Source organism: Aedes albopictus, chromosome 3 (genome assembly GCF_035046485.1).
Source record: "Aedes albopictus strain Foshan chromosome 3, AalbF5, whole genome shotgun sequence".
NCBI classification, from domain to species: domain Eukaryota; kingdom Metazoa; phylum Arthropoda; class Insecta; order Diptera; family Culicidae; genus Aedes; species Aedes albopictus.
The window spans coordinates 268,084,173-268,101,994 of NC_085138.1; the positions used below are offsets into that span (position 1 = coordinate 268,084,173).

Consider the following 17,822-nt stretch of genomic DNA (forward strand, 5'->3'; position numbering starts at 1 on the left):
TTGAGCAAAACATTGGAAAAGTGTGTTGTTGTTTTCTCAATTTTTTTGTCTTTTCAATAACACTGATTTCCAAAATGATGCTAAAACAGCATCAAATTTGACAATGAATCATAATACCCACGCATTTTGCACCATTTACTTGCGGAAACGGAGAATTCACCTTCTCATCATACAGAAGTTCAACACATTACTACAAATCTTGTTTCAAGCATGTTTCTCCTTTGATAAAAAAAATGCTTGACCGATACTTTGCCATTGATCTCAAAATGCACGTATTTATATGACACATTCTACCGTAGCGTTACAACGTTTTGACGCCATTTTTGTCAGATTTTCCAATGCAACACACAAATACGTCCGTAAACCTCAAATATTTTTGCATATTCGGATTTCTTGTGAAATTTGGAATAAGTATGAACTGATAGAAATTTAGTTTTCAATAGAAAAGCTAGTTCAAAATACGAATTAGTAGCGTGACGTTACAACTTTGTAACGTAACGCTACTAATTTGCATTTTCAACATACTTCTCCAATGAAAACTAAATGCTCAACAGTTCATACTTATCCAAAACTTTACAAAGAATCCGAATATGCGAAATTTTTTGAGATTGACGGTCATATTTGTGAGTTACAGTGGAAAATCTGACAGAAAAGGCGTCAAAACGTTGTAACATCTCGGTAGAATGTGTCATATATGTAGTAAATATTATTGAATATTAGCAAATATGCGTGGAATATAGTAAAGCCCAGAGATTCAAAAATGAACACTAACATATAAAACAAGAATTTGGTAACCAGCAACCCTTATACACATAGTTCTGGATAAGCACATCCCGTGTAAAACCACTATCACTTTTTCCAAATGAATTCTTCTCAAACAATCATAAAAGCTTCAATATATCAATTTGTTCATTGTCACTTTATTATTCACACAGGATTATCACATTGTTTTGCACTCCAATCACATTTACAGTAACGAAGCTTTTCCATTGTAGTAGCACTCGAAGGCACGGAAAGCAGTTTCACATGGATCATCCTTCTGGACGCTGCACATCATAACCAGAGCTTCCACTTTGCTCTTCTCACGATCCAAAGACAATCGTTCGATTGCGTAATCCGAGACCAGATTTCCATCGGTGCCCATGAAGCCGGCCTGTTCCAGGAAACACTTAACGAAACACTTCAGATCCTGATCTACGTTGGCAAAGTCTCCCGTGCGTAGCTTGGACACAGATTCCTTCGACACACCGTTCGCCTTTTCCAGGCACGTGGCAGCATAACCATCGGCTTTCTTGAGCTGTTCCTCGGTTAGAGCCTATAATTTGATTTGATGATTAATTGTTCTGTTTTACTTCGGAACACCAGTTTGATACTTACATTGACTCCGACCAGGGCGGCGACTAGAACCACACAGACGAACGATTTCATTTCTGTTCTGGATTAATGCTGTTTGTAGAATGTTGGCCTTGTTCCATCCCAACCGCAATTTATATCGTTCTGGACGATTTAATGACTTTGCAAAAAAGTTAAACTAGAAACCACCATCAGATGCTGCAATGGATGGCTAATTAAGCCGGTGTGTATGAATGTGTACACATAATCAAACCTTGAAAGCCAAAAAAGCAACGCACATCACACCCGTGCATCATTTTTCATTCGTACCTCCAAAAGCAAAGAAAGGAATGAAGAACTGACGAAGATAAAGCAAAAGTAGGTATCCGAGATCAGGTTTTCGGATTTCGAACCCACGGGATACCATGCTCATTAGCTTTGTGGGGTTCGTCATAACAAACGCGCTTTGTATCCAATCAATGATTGGGCTTCATACAATGTATACAAAGAGCGTTTCAACTTTTTAAAATGTAATCCTAACTCAAATGAAAAAAAAATTTTGAAATACCTATTTGAAGATAAACCATTTTGTAAAGCTTTACTGTTTCAATGATTTGGGTTGACATTGCTATGTTCACAAAACAAACAGACCGACTCATTAGATAAGGTAATGGGTTTTTAATTTTACTTTATGATAGTGTTAATAGCATAGTCATAAACTTTTCGATTTTGATCAATTGCTATCAATTTGGTAGAGTTTCTGTTTTGATACAAAAATCATGCCACAAAATCATGCTGCGATTTTAGTAAAGAGGTCGAAGAAGCATTTCTGCTGGTCAGCCGGGCCTGTTCAGTCGTGAATTTCATGCGCATCGCAGCATCCATCGTCGTTCCTCTAAAGTGATTAGAGATATCGCACCGCTTCGTGAGCCGCCCTTTAGCTTCCATTCCACATCCATTCAGCATGCTTTATTTTAGTTTTGTTATACCTCACCTTTTTTTGTTGGGGGGGGGGGGGGGGGGGGGGCAAGATGTCATTTTTAAAACTTTCATCGTTTTTAATGATAATTAGCCTCATTTATTAGGCTTTCAAAGTGGTAACAGAAACTAGACAATATGCTCGATGCTACAGCAAAAATATTCACTAAACTATTGCATTTCTTCGATTTTTTTTGCGATTTTAAAAACTGATTCGTAAAACGGAAGTAGTTCGGAAAGGCCATGGGGTAAGATGCCACTTCATGAAAACATTCTAAAATTACGTCCATCAGCTTTCGGGCATTTCCGACTCTGTTTCCCCCCTCTATCCCGCATTTTTCGTATACTCAATAAATGGAGTGTCCTCCCGCTACCCGCAAAACGTTGGTCGTCATATTTGTATGACCCCTGCCCTGGATAGCGTAGACATCAACAACCATGCGCCTCCATGTGTGCCTCAATTTCGTTGGAAGCACTTGGCTGGTAATGAAATCACCAGAAAACCCTAATCCAAAGATCGTCCTAAGCACGAAAAACCGTAAGTTGCCATTTTTCATTGGAATATCAAAAGATTGTTCGTGTGTTTGGCGGCCTAGCTTCTAGAAGAATGTTTTACATATCTTGACACCATTCACCTATATAGGGTAAGAAATCAAACTTTGAACTAGTCAAATTGTAATCTTAATTTGAACCATTTCGAAATACATAAAAACGACGTACTTTTTAGGCAAATATTGTCCCGAAAAAGATGTTAAACAGTTTTCCGTAATATAACCTGATAACATGGACTTCAAAATCATTGGAAAAGGCGTTTTTGTCATGGAAAACAGGCAATTGAAAAATCACTGCGATTTCATCCATTCCCCCCAGAGAAAGCACATTTTCGGTGCACTCGTACTGCTCATGCATTGTATCACACGCAATATGTGAACACGTCAAATGAAAGCTTATTTATCGTAGAATCGACCAACCAAATAATATTACGCATTATTTGTCATAAAATTATCAAATATAAGTAATTCTTACTTGGAGAATGTTATCTTAAGTTGAACCATTTGTAATCTAAATTTGAACTAGTAAACTGGGGCGAGCTTCCAGTGTTGGCCTGCAGACTGCGCCTGTGGTTGTTTTGTTTACTCTTGGGGGATGAAAAATTCCAAATTTAGTTTCCAAGTTCACGAAGAGTTTAGAACATTATTAGTTGAAATTCCACTGTCTAATGAAACCTAGTTATGGGAATTAGCAGATCCATGTGTTTTTCTATTGTTTAGCACAAAACTGGCTGTTGTGGGAGATGCTCGAGCTGCTGCCGCCAGTAGTTCAGATTAAGATTAAAATTGGTTCAAATTATGATTACGATGGTTCAAATTAAGATTAAAATCATTGTTGACGAATATTCGAATTTTTCAATGAAATTCGGTGCAAATACAAACTTTTTACCACTTAACAGAAAGCTTATACCCGTGGCTTTCATGTACATAAGAATTTGCTCCTCCTCTCCTCTTCTTGGCGTAACGTCCTCACTGGGACAAAGCCTGCTTCTCAGCTTAGTGTTCTATGAGCACTTCCACAGTTTTTAACTGAGAGCTTCCTCTGCCAATGACAATTTTGCATGTGTATATCGTTTGGCAGGCACGAAGATACTCTATGCCCAAGGAAGTCAAGGAAATTTCCATTACGAAAAGATCCTGGACTGACCGGGAATCGAACCCGTCACCCTCAGCATGGTCATGCTGAATACCCGTGCGTTTACCGCCTCGGCTATATGGGCAATATAGCCAATAGGCAATATATATAAGAATTTGCAGTAGTAATTTATTTCCATGGGGGAGAAAAAATCAGTCAAAATTTGCGATACTTCGGAAAGCCGCAATTTGGTTCAACTTTTGATTACCTACCCTAGTAATGATCAAGTGCCATTCAGGAATGTTTTTCCGAGTTGGGCCATTTTTCCCCATCTTGGCATTTTGGGCTTTGTTCCCCTATGCACTCTGTTTTCATGACCACTACCGTGTCGATTTCATAGTATTTCTGTACACCCGATTATTTTTTTTTCATGGGTCGCTTTCGCTTCAACTCAATCAATTTTGAACCAATTTACATGAAAATTTGTATACAAGGAGACATCAGTACTATTCTTGTATAAAAAATCAAGTCAAAGGATTTGAAAAGCAGTTGAGTGAAAATAAAAATAAGACCCGAACAAGAAAAGAACCGGGTGTAGTTCTCTCTGTTACAGAATCATGTGTTCCGTTATGTTGTGATTATATCCAAGGATGCTTTCGTTCACCTAACAACCGTTTAACTCGGTTATCCATAACTCTGGTTAGAATCCCAATACCAACATAATTAGATGTTCGGAAAATTTGTAGAATAGTGTTTTCCCTCAATTTTCACCTATGATACCATATTTATCATAATAATTATCTTAATTTTCATATTTATGGCATTAAAGCGTTAGTACTTACGACCTACTGAACCGAGTTAAGGCCAAATGAGTTAAACGTCCTTATTATCGCGTGGTCCAATCATACATTTATTTGATCAACATCACATTTAAGATTAGACATATTCAACAATATAGTACCGCCAGTCGGGGTGACATTGGGCCTGGGGGGTAACTTTGGGCCAAAAACCAAGAAAGATGTTTCGCTCAAAATACTAAAATTTATCAAAGTGATTATCAAAAAGTGGATGGTATACGGTAAATATAACTTGCGTTGACCATCCGATGTAGAAAAAAGTCACATTTAGTCAATTTTCTATTAAGAAAACTTGATGTGAATTTTATGGTTAGGCGTACTGTACAATATCGTTGTTTTAAAATGCCCAGCAGAAAACAGCTGAAAACCGAACATGTAATGCATTACTTTTTTCTCGGTGTGTTGGGTAGTTGTTTTGAAAAATATAATAAGTTTTCTTGGTTTTGTATGCTATTTTGCATGAAAAACTTATTTACTCAAGCTGTAGTACAAATACTTCGTTTTGGGGGTGACTTTGGGCCATATAAAAACAATGCAATCAGTACGAGAACCTTACAAATGTGAATTAAAACGACTGAGAGTATTCACATTATTTTATGCATAATGCGGTGTAAAATTTTGGAAATAAATGTTAGATTCATGCAAAATTAAATTTCACGCATATCAGTTGCTAGGCAGATGATAAAGAAATATTACTTTCGTCTTTTGAGAATGTTAGTTGGAGTTATATTTATGGGATAGCGGATATATTGTGTAGGAACGTTGATCGTTTACAATGAATGTGGTTAAATTGTCACGTTTATTTGTCTGTGATGTTATTTTGAAGTGACTAGACACTGAGAGGTTGTGGGCAAGTATCTATATATTTGATAGTTTCGATTTTCAAGCGATATTATCTCACATTGAACTGTTTTGTTTGAATTTTAGTGTTTGGCCCAATGTCACCCCCTAGAAGGGGTGGAATTGGGCCAATTTCATTTAAGCTATATCATTGTTAAAATTAAAGTTAAAGCATTTTCACTTTAAACAATCCTAAACAGTATAAAAATGAACGTGTCTACCGAATACAACATTGATTTAGAGCTAAAATATTGTTGTAACGACCTACAAAGAGATGTACTATGCAATTTTGGCCCAATGACACCCCCACTGACGGTACGCCACAATACTCGGTTTTTGTGGCTGCCACTCTCCATTGTCGGTCACGTTCAATGCTCGCCAAGTCACGCTCCACCTGGTCCGTCCATCGTGCTCTCTACTCTCCACGACTTCTTGTGCCAACCGGATCAGTCGCAAACACAAACTTTGCAGGGTTATGGCATTCTTGCAACGTGCCCTGCCCGTATCCTTCCGGCTTTGGTCACCTTCTGGATGCTGGGTTTGCCGTAGAGTACAGCGAGCTCATGGTTCATCTTTCTCCGCCACGCACCATTCTCCTGCACACCGCCAAAGATCGTCCTAAGCACACGTCGCTCGAAAACTCCGAGTGCTTGCAGGTCCTCCTCGAGCATGGTCCATGTTTCGTGTTCGTAGAGGGTGAATCTTTTTGGACCGCAGCTTCTTCTGGAGCCCGTAGTAGGCACGATCGCATCACACCTTCCAGCGCGATGTTGAAGAGTAGACATGAGAGTCCGTCACCTTGTCGCAGTCCCCGGCGAGATACGAATGAACTGGATAGTTCACCCGAAACTCTTACGCAGTTTTGCACACCGTCCATCGTTGCTTTAATCAGTCTAGTCAGCTTCCCTGGAAAGCCGTTTTCGTCCATGATTCTCCATAGCTCTGCGCGGTCGATACTATCGTATGCCGCTTTGAAGTCGATGAACAGGTGGTGCGTTGGGACCTGGTATTCACGGCATTTCTGGAGGATTTGCCGTACGGTAAAGATCTGGTCCGTTGTCGACCGGCCGTCGATGAAGCCGGCTTGATAACTTCCCACGAACTCATTTGTTTTAGGTGACAGACGACGGAAGATGATCTGGGATAGCACTTTGTAGGCAGCATTCAAAATAGTGATCGCCCTGAAGTTCTCACTGTAGAGTTATGTAAAGAGATATGAGAGTGGCATTTGGTCGAGTGTAGCGGTGCGGATGACAGCAACGTCAATAACAAACGAAAAGGACACGAAACATATAATCAGAGTGGTTACACATTGGAAGCGGAGCGGATATGGGGAATCTAATGGAGTAGAGAAATTCGAGCAAAGAGGAGTGGACGTGTCCAAAGGATTGAATGGAACCAAAGCTTCCCGGGGACGACTCTACAATTTGGCGCAGCCGGTATGTATTTTCAATGGTCTAGTTTTTTTTCCTGAGCAGGAGGAAGGAGAACGGAAGACGAGTAAGAGGTGACGATTGCGAGTCCGGATGTATTCCGAAGCGCACCAAGGCAAGTCCGGCTAAAATCGTAGTGCCATAAAGAGCGAGTCCGGACTTTTCCGAAGCGCTAGAAAAGATGCGAGTCCGGTATAAACCGAAGCGCCATAAGAAAAATAAATGAGCGAGTCCGGATTTGTTCCGAAGCGCTAAAAAAAGATGCGAGTCCGGTGAAAACCGAAGCGCCACGAAAAAACAATGAGCGAGTCCGGATGTGTTCCGAAGCGCTAGAAAAGAAGCGAGTCCGGTGTAAACCGAAGCGCTATGATGAAAACAATGAGAGATCTTGTATGTGTTTCGAAGCTCCAGAAAAGATGCGAGTCCGGATGTGTTCCGAAGCGCCAACTTAGACAAGGGTAAAACGAGTCCGGATAGCTCCGTAGCGTTGTAAACATAGTGTGACGGGATGGTTTCGCAGCATTGCGAATGCGAGGATTTCAGTCGGGGGGAAGTGTGATTTTCCCAGCGGATCTGCTAAGAGAAAGTTTTTCCAACAGAGGCAGCAAATTCGGAAGTGCGCAGACTTCCGGACCGCCGCAAGTACTTTTCACCGATTCTGGAATGATGGATGATGATGGTGGTGATGATGGTGATGATGATGATGGATGATGATGATGATGATGATGAGGATTATGATGATGAGGATTATGATGATGATGGTGATGATAATGATGATGGATGATGATGATGATGATGGTGATGATGATGGTGATAATGAAGATGATGATGATGATGGATGATGATGATGACGATGATGATGATGATGATGATGATAGGGATGATGATGGTGATGATGATGCTGTGATGGTGATAATGATGATGGTGGTGATGATGATGATGGTGATGAGGATTATGATGATGATGGTGATGATAATGATGATGGTGATTATGATGATGATGATGGATGATGATAATCATGATGATGATGATGATGATGATGATGATAATGATGATGATGATGATGATAATCATGGTGATGATGATAGGGATGATGATGATGGTGATAATGATGATGGTGGTGATGATGATGATGATGATGGTGATGATGATGATAGTGATGATGATGCATGATAACGGTGACCTTCCGGATATTAGCTTTCGTTGGTAGAAATGTGCATTGATTGTATTTTTTGATAAACCCCATTTCCACATCGTGTATCATCTCTTCGGTGTTACCAGCGGCGTCATGGTAGCGATTTTTCCGCAGTCGAGTTCGCAGATTAAGAACAATCCTCTTTACCCAATTACGTAATTTATAATTAGTCCTTTACTGTCAGATTGATATAATACGCTAAATATAATTTACATAAAAGGCAATTTACACAAAACAAATACACGGAAATGAATATGGTTGGGTACCGGACTAGACACACACAATTTAATGATTTTCTTTGGTACATCGAGGTCTTAAAATTAGTCTATGTTTTTGCCAGTATATTTCGAGCGGTCCGTGCAATATCCTCGGCTATCAAAAGAGCTAAAGATTGATCCCAACATGGCACTGGAACAATAAAAGTGCTACCGTCCACGTCTACGTGGATTTTCTGAGAGCTCGTTTCCAAGTATCTGGACATAGGTGAAGATCTGAATGTATCCGATAACTTCTTGCAAAGCGAGAGACAGAGTTGCATGTGGTGGCACCACCTGGTCGCCGGGATTGTATCTCGGAAGTTTACGGCGCCCCTTGATCGTGAAAGATGTTCCTGCAGCTGCAGTTAAGGTGTCTTGATGCATCACTAAGCTTTCAAACGAATCATTGACTTTTTGATGTTCAATGATTGTTTGCCTCGCGTTTTTGAAGTGATAAAAAACTGTCAGTTCTGCAGCAACGCACCAGAAAAAGTATCATTGCAATTACCGCGAGTGATCAAATAGGATGATACTTTTTCATAAGAATATTCGCTTTGGTGGCAGAAAATTATCACTTTTAAATTTCGAGCCACATATCCAACATGGCTGCCGATGTTGATGATGCCGTAAAAAAGCCTTAACCACACAGCGAATCTCAGACTGTCTGCAGTATGCTGATGGAGGAAGGAAAGGAAGAGGAGATTGCGCTTCAAATGTAACAGGAAATGTATTTATGAGATATAGAGGTATGCGCGGATGGTGTGATAAAATTAAAACAAGGCTGTACTACCCAAGTAACCATTAAGCCGTAAAAATGGCATTAAGTCGGCTCTATAGTCGAATGTAGAACTTGGCTAACAGAGCTAATTGGTTCTATATCCTCTTATAGAGCTGCTCAAAAGCCACTTTTGGCGAATTATTCGGCTGATATACGGCCAACTTTAAAATATCGTACCAAGTCTCTGGAGTGAAAGTTGTCAAAAGTGAGACAAAGAAAAAAGAAAAAAAATATTTTGTTTATCTCCTGTTCTTTTCTAACTTCCTTCGCCTCCATTGAAGTTGCTTTTTTGCTACTACATCCAGATTCTAGCTGTTGTCCTCCGGGTTCCTGATCAAGTCCAAGTCTGTTGCCTTTCTCATCTGCTCCACCAATGCACTATGGGAATGGTGTGATCAAACTAGTATTTAAACCATGAAAAACAAAACAGTTTGGACATTTCGAGGGTTGAAAATGATATGGGATGAGGATGATTCAGTGGTAAGCTTGGTGGTGACGAACGCAGGAAATGAAGCAGTAGAAGCAATGTTTATATAAATTTTCGGGAAACGTTTCAGAAGAATAGGGAAACGAGTTGGAGTTTGTCTTGATTGAAAAAATGGAATAATTAACATAACCAGATTCCATTATCTATTTAACAACACCATTCCGATAAACATTCCAACAACAAAAATAATCCCGTTTCGCCAATCCCGTCCGACATGGATGTTTAAAATGTATTGATCATGACCGACTCGAGTCTGTTTTGGTCGAAATCTATTTTGATTGATATAAACGTCATGTGCTCCAAGTCCTGTGACAGCACTTACAAACTTCTTTACAGCTTGTAGGCTTTATATAGGCTTACAGGGCTTAATTTAGTTCTTACTGGTTATAGTGCCCATAAGCATTAGGAATGCTTATATAGAGCTATTTAGCATTGAAAAGCTGTTTAATGGCTGTTATAATGCTCAGAACAGTGCTTAGTGGTTACCTGGGTAGGTTTCAGGGACACTTCGCTTAACGTCGATGGAAAGATCGTAGGTACATATTTGACGAGAAAGGTAGCGTCACCACTAGATGCATAAATAAGGATTTTTTTTCAGTTCCTGAAATTTTCTGGACGAGGAGAAGGATGTAGAGTTATGTAAAGAGATATGAGAGTGGCATTTGGTCGAGTGTAGCGGTGCGGATGACAGCAACGTCAATAACAAACGAAAAGGACACGAAACATATAATCAGAGTGGTTACACATTGGAAGCGGAGCGGATATGGGGAATCTAATGAAGGAGAGAAATTCGAGCAAAGAGGAGTGGACGTGTCCAAAGGATTGAATGGAACCAAAGCTTCCCGGGGACGACTCTACACTCACATTCCAAATGGTCGCCTTTCTTGTGAATGGGGCAGATTACCCCTTCCTTCCACTCCTCCGGTAGCTGTTCGGTTTCCCAGATCCTGACTATCAGCCGATGCAGACAGGTGGCCAACTTTTCTGGGCCCATCTTGATGAGTTCAGCTGCGATACCATCCTTACCAGCTGCTTTGTTGGTTTTGAGCTGGTGAATGGCATCTTTAACTTCCCTCAGCGTGGGAGTTGGTTCATTTCCGTCATCCGCTGCACTGGCGACGTCGTTTCTTCCGTTGCCGTGGGCTCCCGTGCCTACGTTCTCCACGCCGTTCAGGTGCTGATCGAAGTGCTGCTTCCACCTTTCGATCACCTCACGTCCGTCCGTCAAGAGGCCTCCGTCTTTATCCCTGCATATTTCGGCTCGCGGCACGAAGCCGTTGCGGGATGCGTTGATCTTCTGATAGAACTTACGTGTTTCTTGGGAACGGCACAGCAGTTCCATTTCTTCACACTCCGCTTCTTCCAGGCGGCGCTTTTTCTCCCGAAAGAGGCGGGTCTGCTGTTTCCGCTTCTGTTTGTAACGTTCCACGTTCTGTCGTGTCCCTTGCTGCAGCATTACCGCCCTCGCTGCGTTCTTCTCCTCCAAAACCGTTCTGCACTCTTCGTCGAACCATTCGTTCCGTCGATTCCGTTCCACGTACCCGATGGTGCTCTCGGCTGCGTCGTTGATGGCTGCTTTCACTGTACTCCAGCAGTCCTCTAGAGGGGCCTCATCGAGCTCGCCCTCGTCTGGCAACGCGGCTTCGAGATTCTGCGCGTATGCTGAGGCGACATCCGGTTGCTTCAGTCGCTCTAGGTTGTACCGTGGCGGTCGCCGGTACCGTACATTGTTGATGACGGAGAGTTTTGGGCGCAGTTTGACCATCACCAGATAGTGGTCGGAGTCGATGTTGGCGCCACGATAGGTCCTGACGTCGATAATGTCAGAGAAGTGCCGTCCGTCAATCAGAACGTGGTCGATTTGAGATTCCGTCTGCTGAGGTGATCTCCAGGTGTAACGATAAGGGAGGCTGTGTTGGAAAAAGGTGCTACGTATGGCCATATTTTTGGAGGCGGCGAAATCAATGAGTCGTAGGCCGTTTTCGTTCGTTTGCTGGTGGGCGCTGAACTTACCAATCGTCGGTCTGAATTCCTCCTCCTGGCCTACCTGAGCGTTCAAATCTCCTATGATGATCTTGACGTCGTGGCTTGGGCAGCGATCGTACTCGCGTTCGAGCTGCGCGTAAAATGCGTCCTTGTCATCATCAGTGCTTCCGGAGTGTGGGCTGTGCACGTTTATTATGCTGAAGTTGAAGAATCGGCCCTTGATCCTCAACCTGCACATTCTTTCGTCGATCGGCCACCAACCGATCACGCGCCTCTGCATATCACCCATCACGATGAAAGCTGTTCCCAGCTCGCGTGTGTTGCCGCAGCTCTGGTATATGGTATGATTACCTCTAAACGTTCGCATTAATCAGTCTAATTAGCTTCCCAGGAAAGCCATTTTCGTCCATGATTTTCCATAGCTCTGTGCGGTCGATACTGTCGTATGCCGTCTTGAAGTCGATGAACAGGTAGTGCGTTGGGACCTGGTATTCACGGCATTAATGGAGGATTTTCCGTACGGTTAAGATCTGGTTCGTTTTCGATCGGCCGTCGATGAAGCCGGCCTGATAACTTCCTACGAACTCATTTGTTTTAGGTGACAGACGACGCAAGATCATCTGGGATAGCACTTTGTAGGCAGCATTCAAAATGGTGATCTCTCTGAAGTGCTCACACTCAAAATGGTTGCCTTTCCTGTGAATGAGGCAGATTACCCCTTCCTTCCACTCCTCCGGTAGCTGTTCGGTTTCCCAGATCCTGACTATCAACCGGTGCAGACAGTGGCCAACTTTTCTGGGCCCATCTTGATGAGTTCAGCTTCGATACCATCCTTACCAGCTGCTTTGTTACTTTGAAGCTGGTGAATGGCATAACTTCCCGCAGCGTGGGAGTTGGTTCATTTCCGTCCTGCGCTGTACTGGTGTCGTCGTTTCCTCCGTTGTCGTGGTCTCCTGTGCCTACGTCCTCCACGCCATTTAGGTGCTCTTCGAAGTGCTGCTTTCACCTTTCGATCACCTCACGTCCGTCCGTCCTTATCTCTGCATGTTTCGGCTGGCGGCACGAATCCGTTACGGGATGCGTTGAGCTTCTTGTTCAACTTCCGTGTTTCATGGGAACGACACAGCAGTTCCGTTTCCCCGCCCTCCGCCTCTTCCAGGCGTCGCTTTTGCCCCTGATAAAGGCGGGTCTGCTGTTTCCGCTTTTGTTTGTAACATTCCACGTTCTGATGAGCTCCTTACTGCGCATTACTGCCCGCCCATGCTGCGTTCTTCTCTTCCAAAACCGCTTGTAGCCGTCACTGGCCGATCCGGGAATAAATCATGCGGCTTAAGCGCCACTCCGTTAGGAGACCGCACGACAACTTCTAAATTTGTTGCCGGTCATGAAATACGTGCGCACGTTTCGGATTAAAGCAACCACCCAACCTCACATTTGCGGACGCTGTTTCAGACTAGACGTCCAAGAATATCCACGACCTTATGGTCTGGAAAAAAACTTCTCCGAGGCGTCCTCACCGGACGCCCCACTCCAAAAAAAAGGTGCAAAAAGGAAACGACTCACCGAGCAGCTACGTGGTTTTCGCTGACCTGCTGATTGTTTCTGCGCTCCTGGTGTGTCGCGCCGGTGGATCGACCGCTTGGACCACGTGTACGGGGTGGTCTGTCACGTGGGGGGGGTGTTGTTGCGAAACCTTGAACGACCTTCAAGACGGGCCTGACAAGTGGCAGTAGACGACCACAGAAGTTCGCTAAGCGGCGTGTTGACGTTCCTCTTCTTCGGCAGTATTCGTTCGCCGGAAGTTCCGAGTCGATCGGCAGAGAAGCGTCGCTGTGGAAGAATCTAGCCAGTGGGCTATTCACGTACAATTAGCACATGCACGGGTTCTTAAGACGAGCACAAAGAGCACATTACCTGGTAATCTGTCGAGGTAAAAGCACAAACCCTACGCACTTCTTTCCTAACTTGGACTGAAAACTAGGAACTAACAAAAAGAACAATTAAACTAAAGAAATATCACCACGTTACTTTCACTCACATTCAACGGCTATTTCTACAAGGTTAACAACGCCACTTCTACACTAATCTGCGGATCGAACGAAAGTAAAATGAAACCGTGATCCTCAGATTAGGGAAGGTGCCATCGACCGAACTTAACGGAAATTCGATATTTCCCCCGAGCTTCTTCGAAATGGTTCGGCAGTGTAACGGCTTACGTTGAAGGCTCGCTCAATTTTGGGCTCGGTCGCAACTTTTTCTTCCCCGACTTTCTCCGGAAATTCCAAACGTACTTGACCTTCGGATATCCCATTCGCGGCCGATTGAAGGCCGATTAAAGCTTTACATAGCGAGAAATTTGCCTAACTGTTCGGCGCAATGTAATTAATTGATCTATAGTGGGCATTGATGTACTGATTGAAGGTCAGTTTTATATTGATATTTGAATCTGTTGATGAAATTATATCTGGCATATTAATGGAAATGGAGCAAAGGCTACACGCTTTACAATCCCCTTCCTGCCGTTCATTTTGCCGACATCTTTCTACGTACCCAATATTACTCGCGGCTGCGTCGTTGTTGGCTGCTTTTACTGTTCTCCAGTGGAGCCACATCGAGCTCACCCTCTTCTGGCAATGCTGCCTCGAGGTTCTGGTCATATGCTGAGGCGACATCCGGTTGTTTTAGTCGCTCTAGGTTGTACCGTGGCGGTGCCGGTACCGTACATTGTTGATGACAGAGAGTTTTTGGCACAGCTTGACCATCACTAGGAAGTGGTTAGAGTCAATGTTACCGGTACGATAGGTCCCGGCGTCGATAATGTCGGAGAAGTGCCGTCCGTCAATCTGAACGTGTCATCATCAGTGTTTCCGGAGTGAGAGCTGTACGTTTATTATGCTGAAGTTGAAGAATCGGCCCTTGATCCTCAACCTGCGCATTCTTTCGTCGATCGGCCACCAACCGAACACGTGCCTCTGCATGACGCCCATCACGATAAAAGCTGTTTGCAGCTCTCGTGTGTTGCCGTAACTTGTGCACAATGCAGTGTTTCGTGAAACATGTTCACAAGGAGGTGGTAGTGTGAACTGGACGAAAATTGTTCTAAATGATACTTCTGTTTGTCTATGGCATTATATTTATCTATTCGTTGTTTGGCTGAATCCACCATATGTGAAGAAAATTGTGAAATGATTGAATGTTGGTACAAAGTTTACATATGATTGATTGATTGATTTAGCTATATTATAGAGACTTTCAGCCCTTGGCTGAGTTTACATATGGAAATTTGTGCTATTTTCGGCAGTTTAGTTCTCTAATTAAGATAAGGTATTTTCTAAAACCTATTGGCCTCAAAGTCACCTCAAAATTTTCCGTACCAAACAGTATTTTACAGTCAATTTTCAATTTATTTGGCCAATAGCAAACCCCATGACGAAGGAACGAAATTGGAGGAAATACCCGAAGTATCGATATCATGATTTTCAGCTCTATTTTTTTTACTGAACTTTGATATCAATTTAGTTTTCAATAAAGCTTACTTACCTTATTTAGAACTCCAACACATCTTATCATACAAACTATACTTATATGAATATCATTTTCAACATTCAAAAGAATGACGCAATCCAGCCAATAACAATAGCTTTTGCGTCATTTATGAGAATTGTGGCCCTCGAATCTGATGCTCGTTTCCTCACTGATAAAAAAAACTCACGTGTGGGATGATGAGACACCTAATCAACTTGTTGACTTCCGAAATTTCTACGTATAGATCAGGCACCCACCTGCCCAGCCATAGCTCAAGCACACTAATCGTGGGAATTAATTGCGACAGGCAAACAATAAACCTTTCACTTGCTATAATGGTCACGCCCGATCGAATTCATCTCGGCAGATGCATCCACTGGAAATCCCCCATTCATGGCGGGAGATGAACGTTATTTGATGCGGTCTGCTATAAAATGTTTGCATTGTATTATAATCTTATGAATATCTGATTAGGTATAAAACTGATGAGCTAATCATTGTAGAACATCATTCTAGTGCCAGCACTCTAGGGGTTCGAGGCGTTGAAGTTTAGATATTCTCAGTAGTCAAAATGAGACTTTCGGTTTTCATTGCGTCAGTGACTTTTGTTGGAGCTGTTCTGGCAGTTGTGAGTAGATCAAACTTTGGTGATTTTTTTTAATAAGCTCTGTATCCGTTTCCTCATTACAGCCCCAACAACAAACTTTTGATGACATTGGAAAAATTCCCAATGGAGAAACATACGCTCTTGAGTGCTTGTTGGCTAGTGGATTAGATGTTAGTTCTTTGAAGTCGCTACAAACCGGAGATTTTTCAAATGGTGACCGAGTCAAGGTGAGAGCATGTGTCCTATGTTAATGGATGCGCTTATGGTGCATGCAGTCTAGCTGAAACTTTTCCTATCTCTCTTTCTCGAAATGTAGTGTCTGGTGAAGTGCTTTTTCGAGAAAACCGGTTTCATGGATGCAGCAGGAAATTTGAATGAGGAAGCAATCGTGACGCAGCTGAGCCAGTTTATGCCCAGAGACCAGGTCGAAAAATTGGCAAAGAACTGCAAAATAGAGGGAACCGACCCATGTGATACGGCCTACCAGGCAACCGACTGCTACTTCAAAAACAAAGCTGGATTGTTTTAGCCGGATGGAGAATAGGATGTTCTACTAGGATTTGAGATGTGAATTCACAGATGAAATCACACATCGAAACCCTCTATTGACTGAACCCGGTGGTGATGATTGCGCATCATTAGTACTTAATGTGCAGCCAAGTTCCCAGTGATCGTGTAAATAAAATGTTGCGTTGTATATACTTCTAAATCGCTTACATTCTTTCCATTGCGAAACACACAATTGAGCATCAATGGCAGTGGAAAAGTTCCATTGAAAGATTTGCGTGTTGATAGTTAATTAGACTTCACGAGAAAAGTGCTCACAAGATAGGTGGCATGTGATTTCGTAACCGAGATTGATCAATTGCAGATCATCCCATCAAGTGAAGTGCGAAGAAATCATTATTTGTATATGCTGTGAAAAAAGTACCACATCATTGCACAACTACATCCTAAAGTGCCGGGGCATGAATCAATATGCTTTTTGGGAAAACAACTGCAAGAAGGTTGTTGAAATTCAAACATATTTTTTCATTACTTTTCAACCTAAACAAAATAACAAAATCATTGGTGCAACCGAAACATGTTAGTGCAAAAATTCATATTATTTTATGTTTTGCGGACCTTGTACAGTGATTAGTGGCAGAGGAATTGCAGAGACCTTCGAGCTTAGTTACAAGGCAAGAGCATACTGGAAGCGGGTGTTCGGAATTTTTGATAATAGGTAAATTGATAAAAATCACCCAGAATAAATGTAACAAAAGATCGAATATAAATTTGCAAACAATACCCAAGTAACCACGAAGCCGTATATAAGTGCATCAATTTTGCCATATATTGATAATTAAAAATATGAATATAATGCTGCATTACTTTAAACACCTCATTAAAGCAATATTAAAGTCGAAAAGGGCCCCACTAAAATCAAATTAGCGCTACATATTGCAGCACGCTGACAACCATTGATAATAGTAGTTTACGCAACAAGGTGCAGAATGACGATTTTTACAGCACGAGTCGTACATTTATCCAACGAGGCTTGCCGAGTTGGATAATTACGACGAGTGCTGGAAAAATCGAGTTCTGCACCGAGTTGCGTACAACGTTTTTTGCAATTTCATAAATTGCCCTTGAGGATAGTTTTTAACAAAACTTTTTCATCAAACTGCACACTGATGTTCATAGCCATGTTTAAGAAAATCTGATCATAACAGGTTATACTGTGCAGTTGTTACAATTTTCCATAACTGCGTCCAGAAAGCATCAAGAAGTTGACCAAAACTGAAAACAGTGCTCTCAGTTAATAACTGTGGAAGTGCTCATAGAACACTAAGCTGAGAAGCAGGCTTAGTCCCAGTGAGGACGTTACGCCAAGAAGAGGAGAGGAGAGGATGAAGGATTAGATCACCGGAATACCAGA

General features: G+C 42.2%; 2 protein-coding genes across 2 annotated transcripts; one reads left to right on the forward strand and one right to left on the reverse strand.

Moving 5' to 3' along the window:
- Positions 1-900: 900 nt before the first annotated feature.
- On the reverse strand, positions 901-1,534 carry LOC115257490 (general odorant-binding protein 56d). Its single transcript, XM_029857132.2, has 2 exons — positions 1,378-1,534; positions 901-1,315 (listed from the first exon to the last, which is right to left on the reverse strand). The coding sequence occupies exons 1-2, from the start codon at positions 1,426-1,428 to the stop codon at positions 968-970; spliced, it is 399 nt and encodes a 132-aa protein (XP_029712992.1). The 5' UTR covers positions 1,429-1,534; the 3' UTR covers positions 901-967.
- A 14,228-nt stretch (positions 1,535-15,762) lies between these two features.
- On the forward strand, positions 15,763-16,610 carry LOC109403420 (general odorant-binding protein 56d). The gene is made up of 3 exons (XM_019676248.3): positions 15,763-15,922; positions 15,985-16,128; positions 16,218-16,610. Exons 1-3 carry the CDS (start codon positions 15,866-15,868, stop codon positions 16,428-16,430), a joined length of 414 nt encoding a protein of 137 aa, XP_019531793.3. The 5' UTR covers positions 15,763-15,865; the 3' UTR covers positions 16,431-16,610.
- Positions 16,611-17,822: the final 1,212 nt, after the last annotated feature.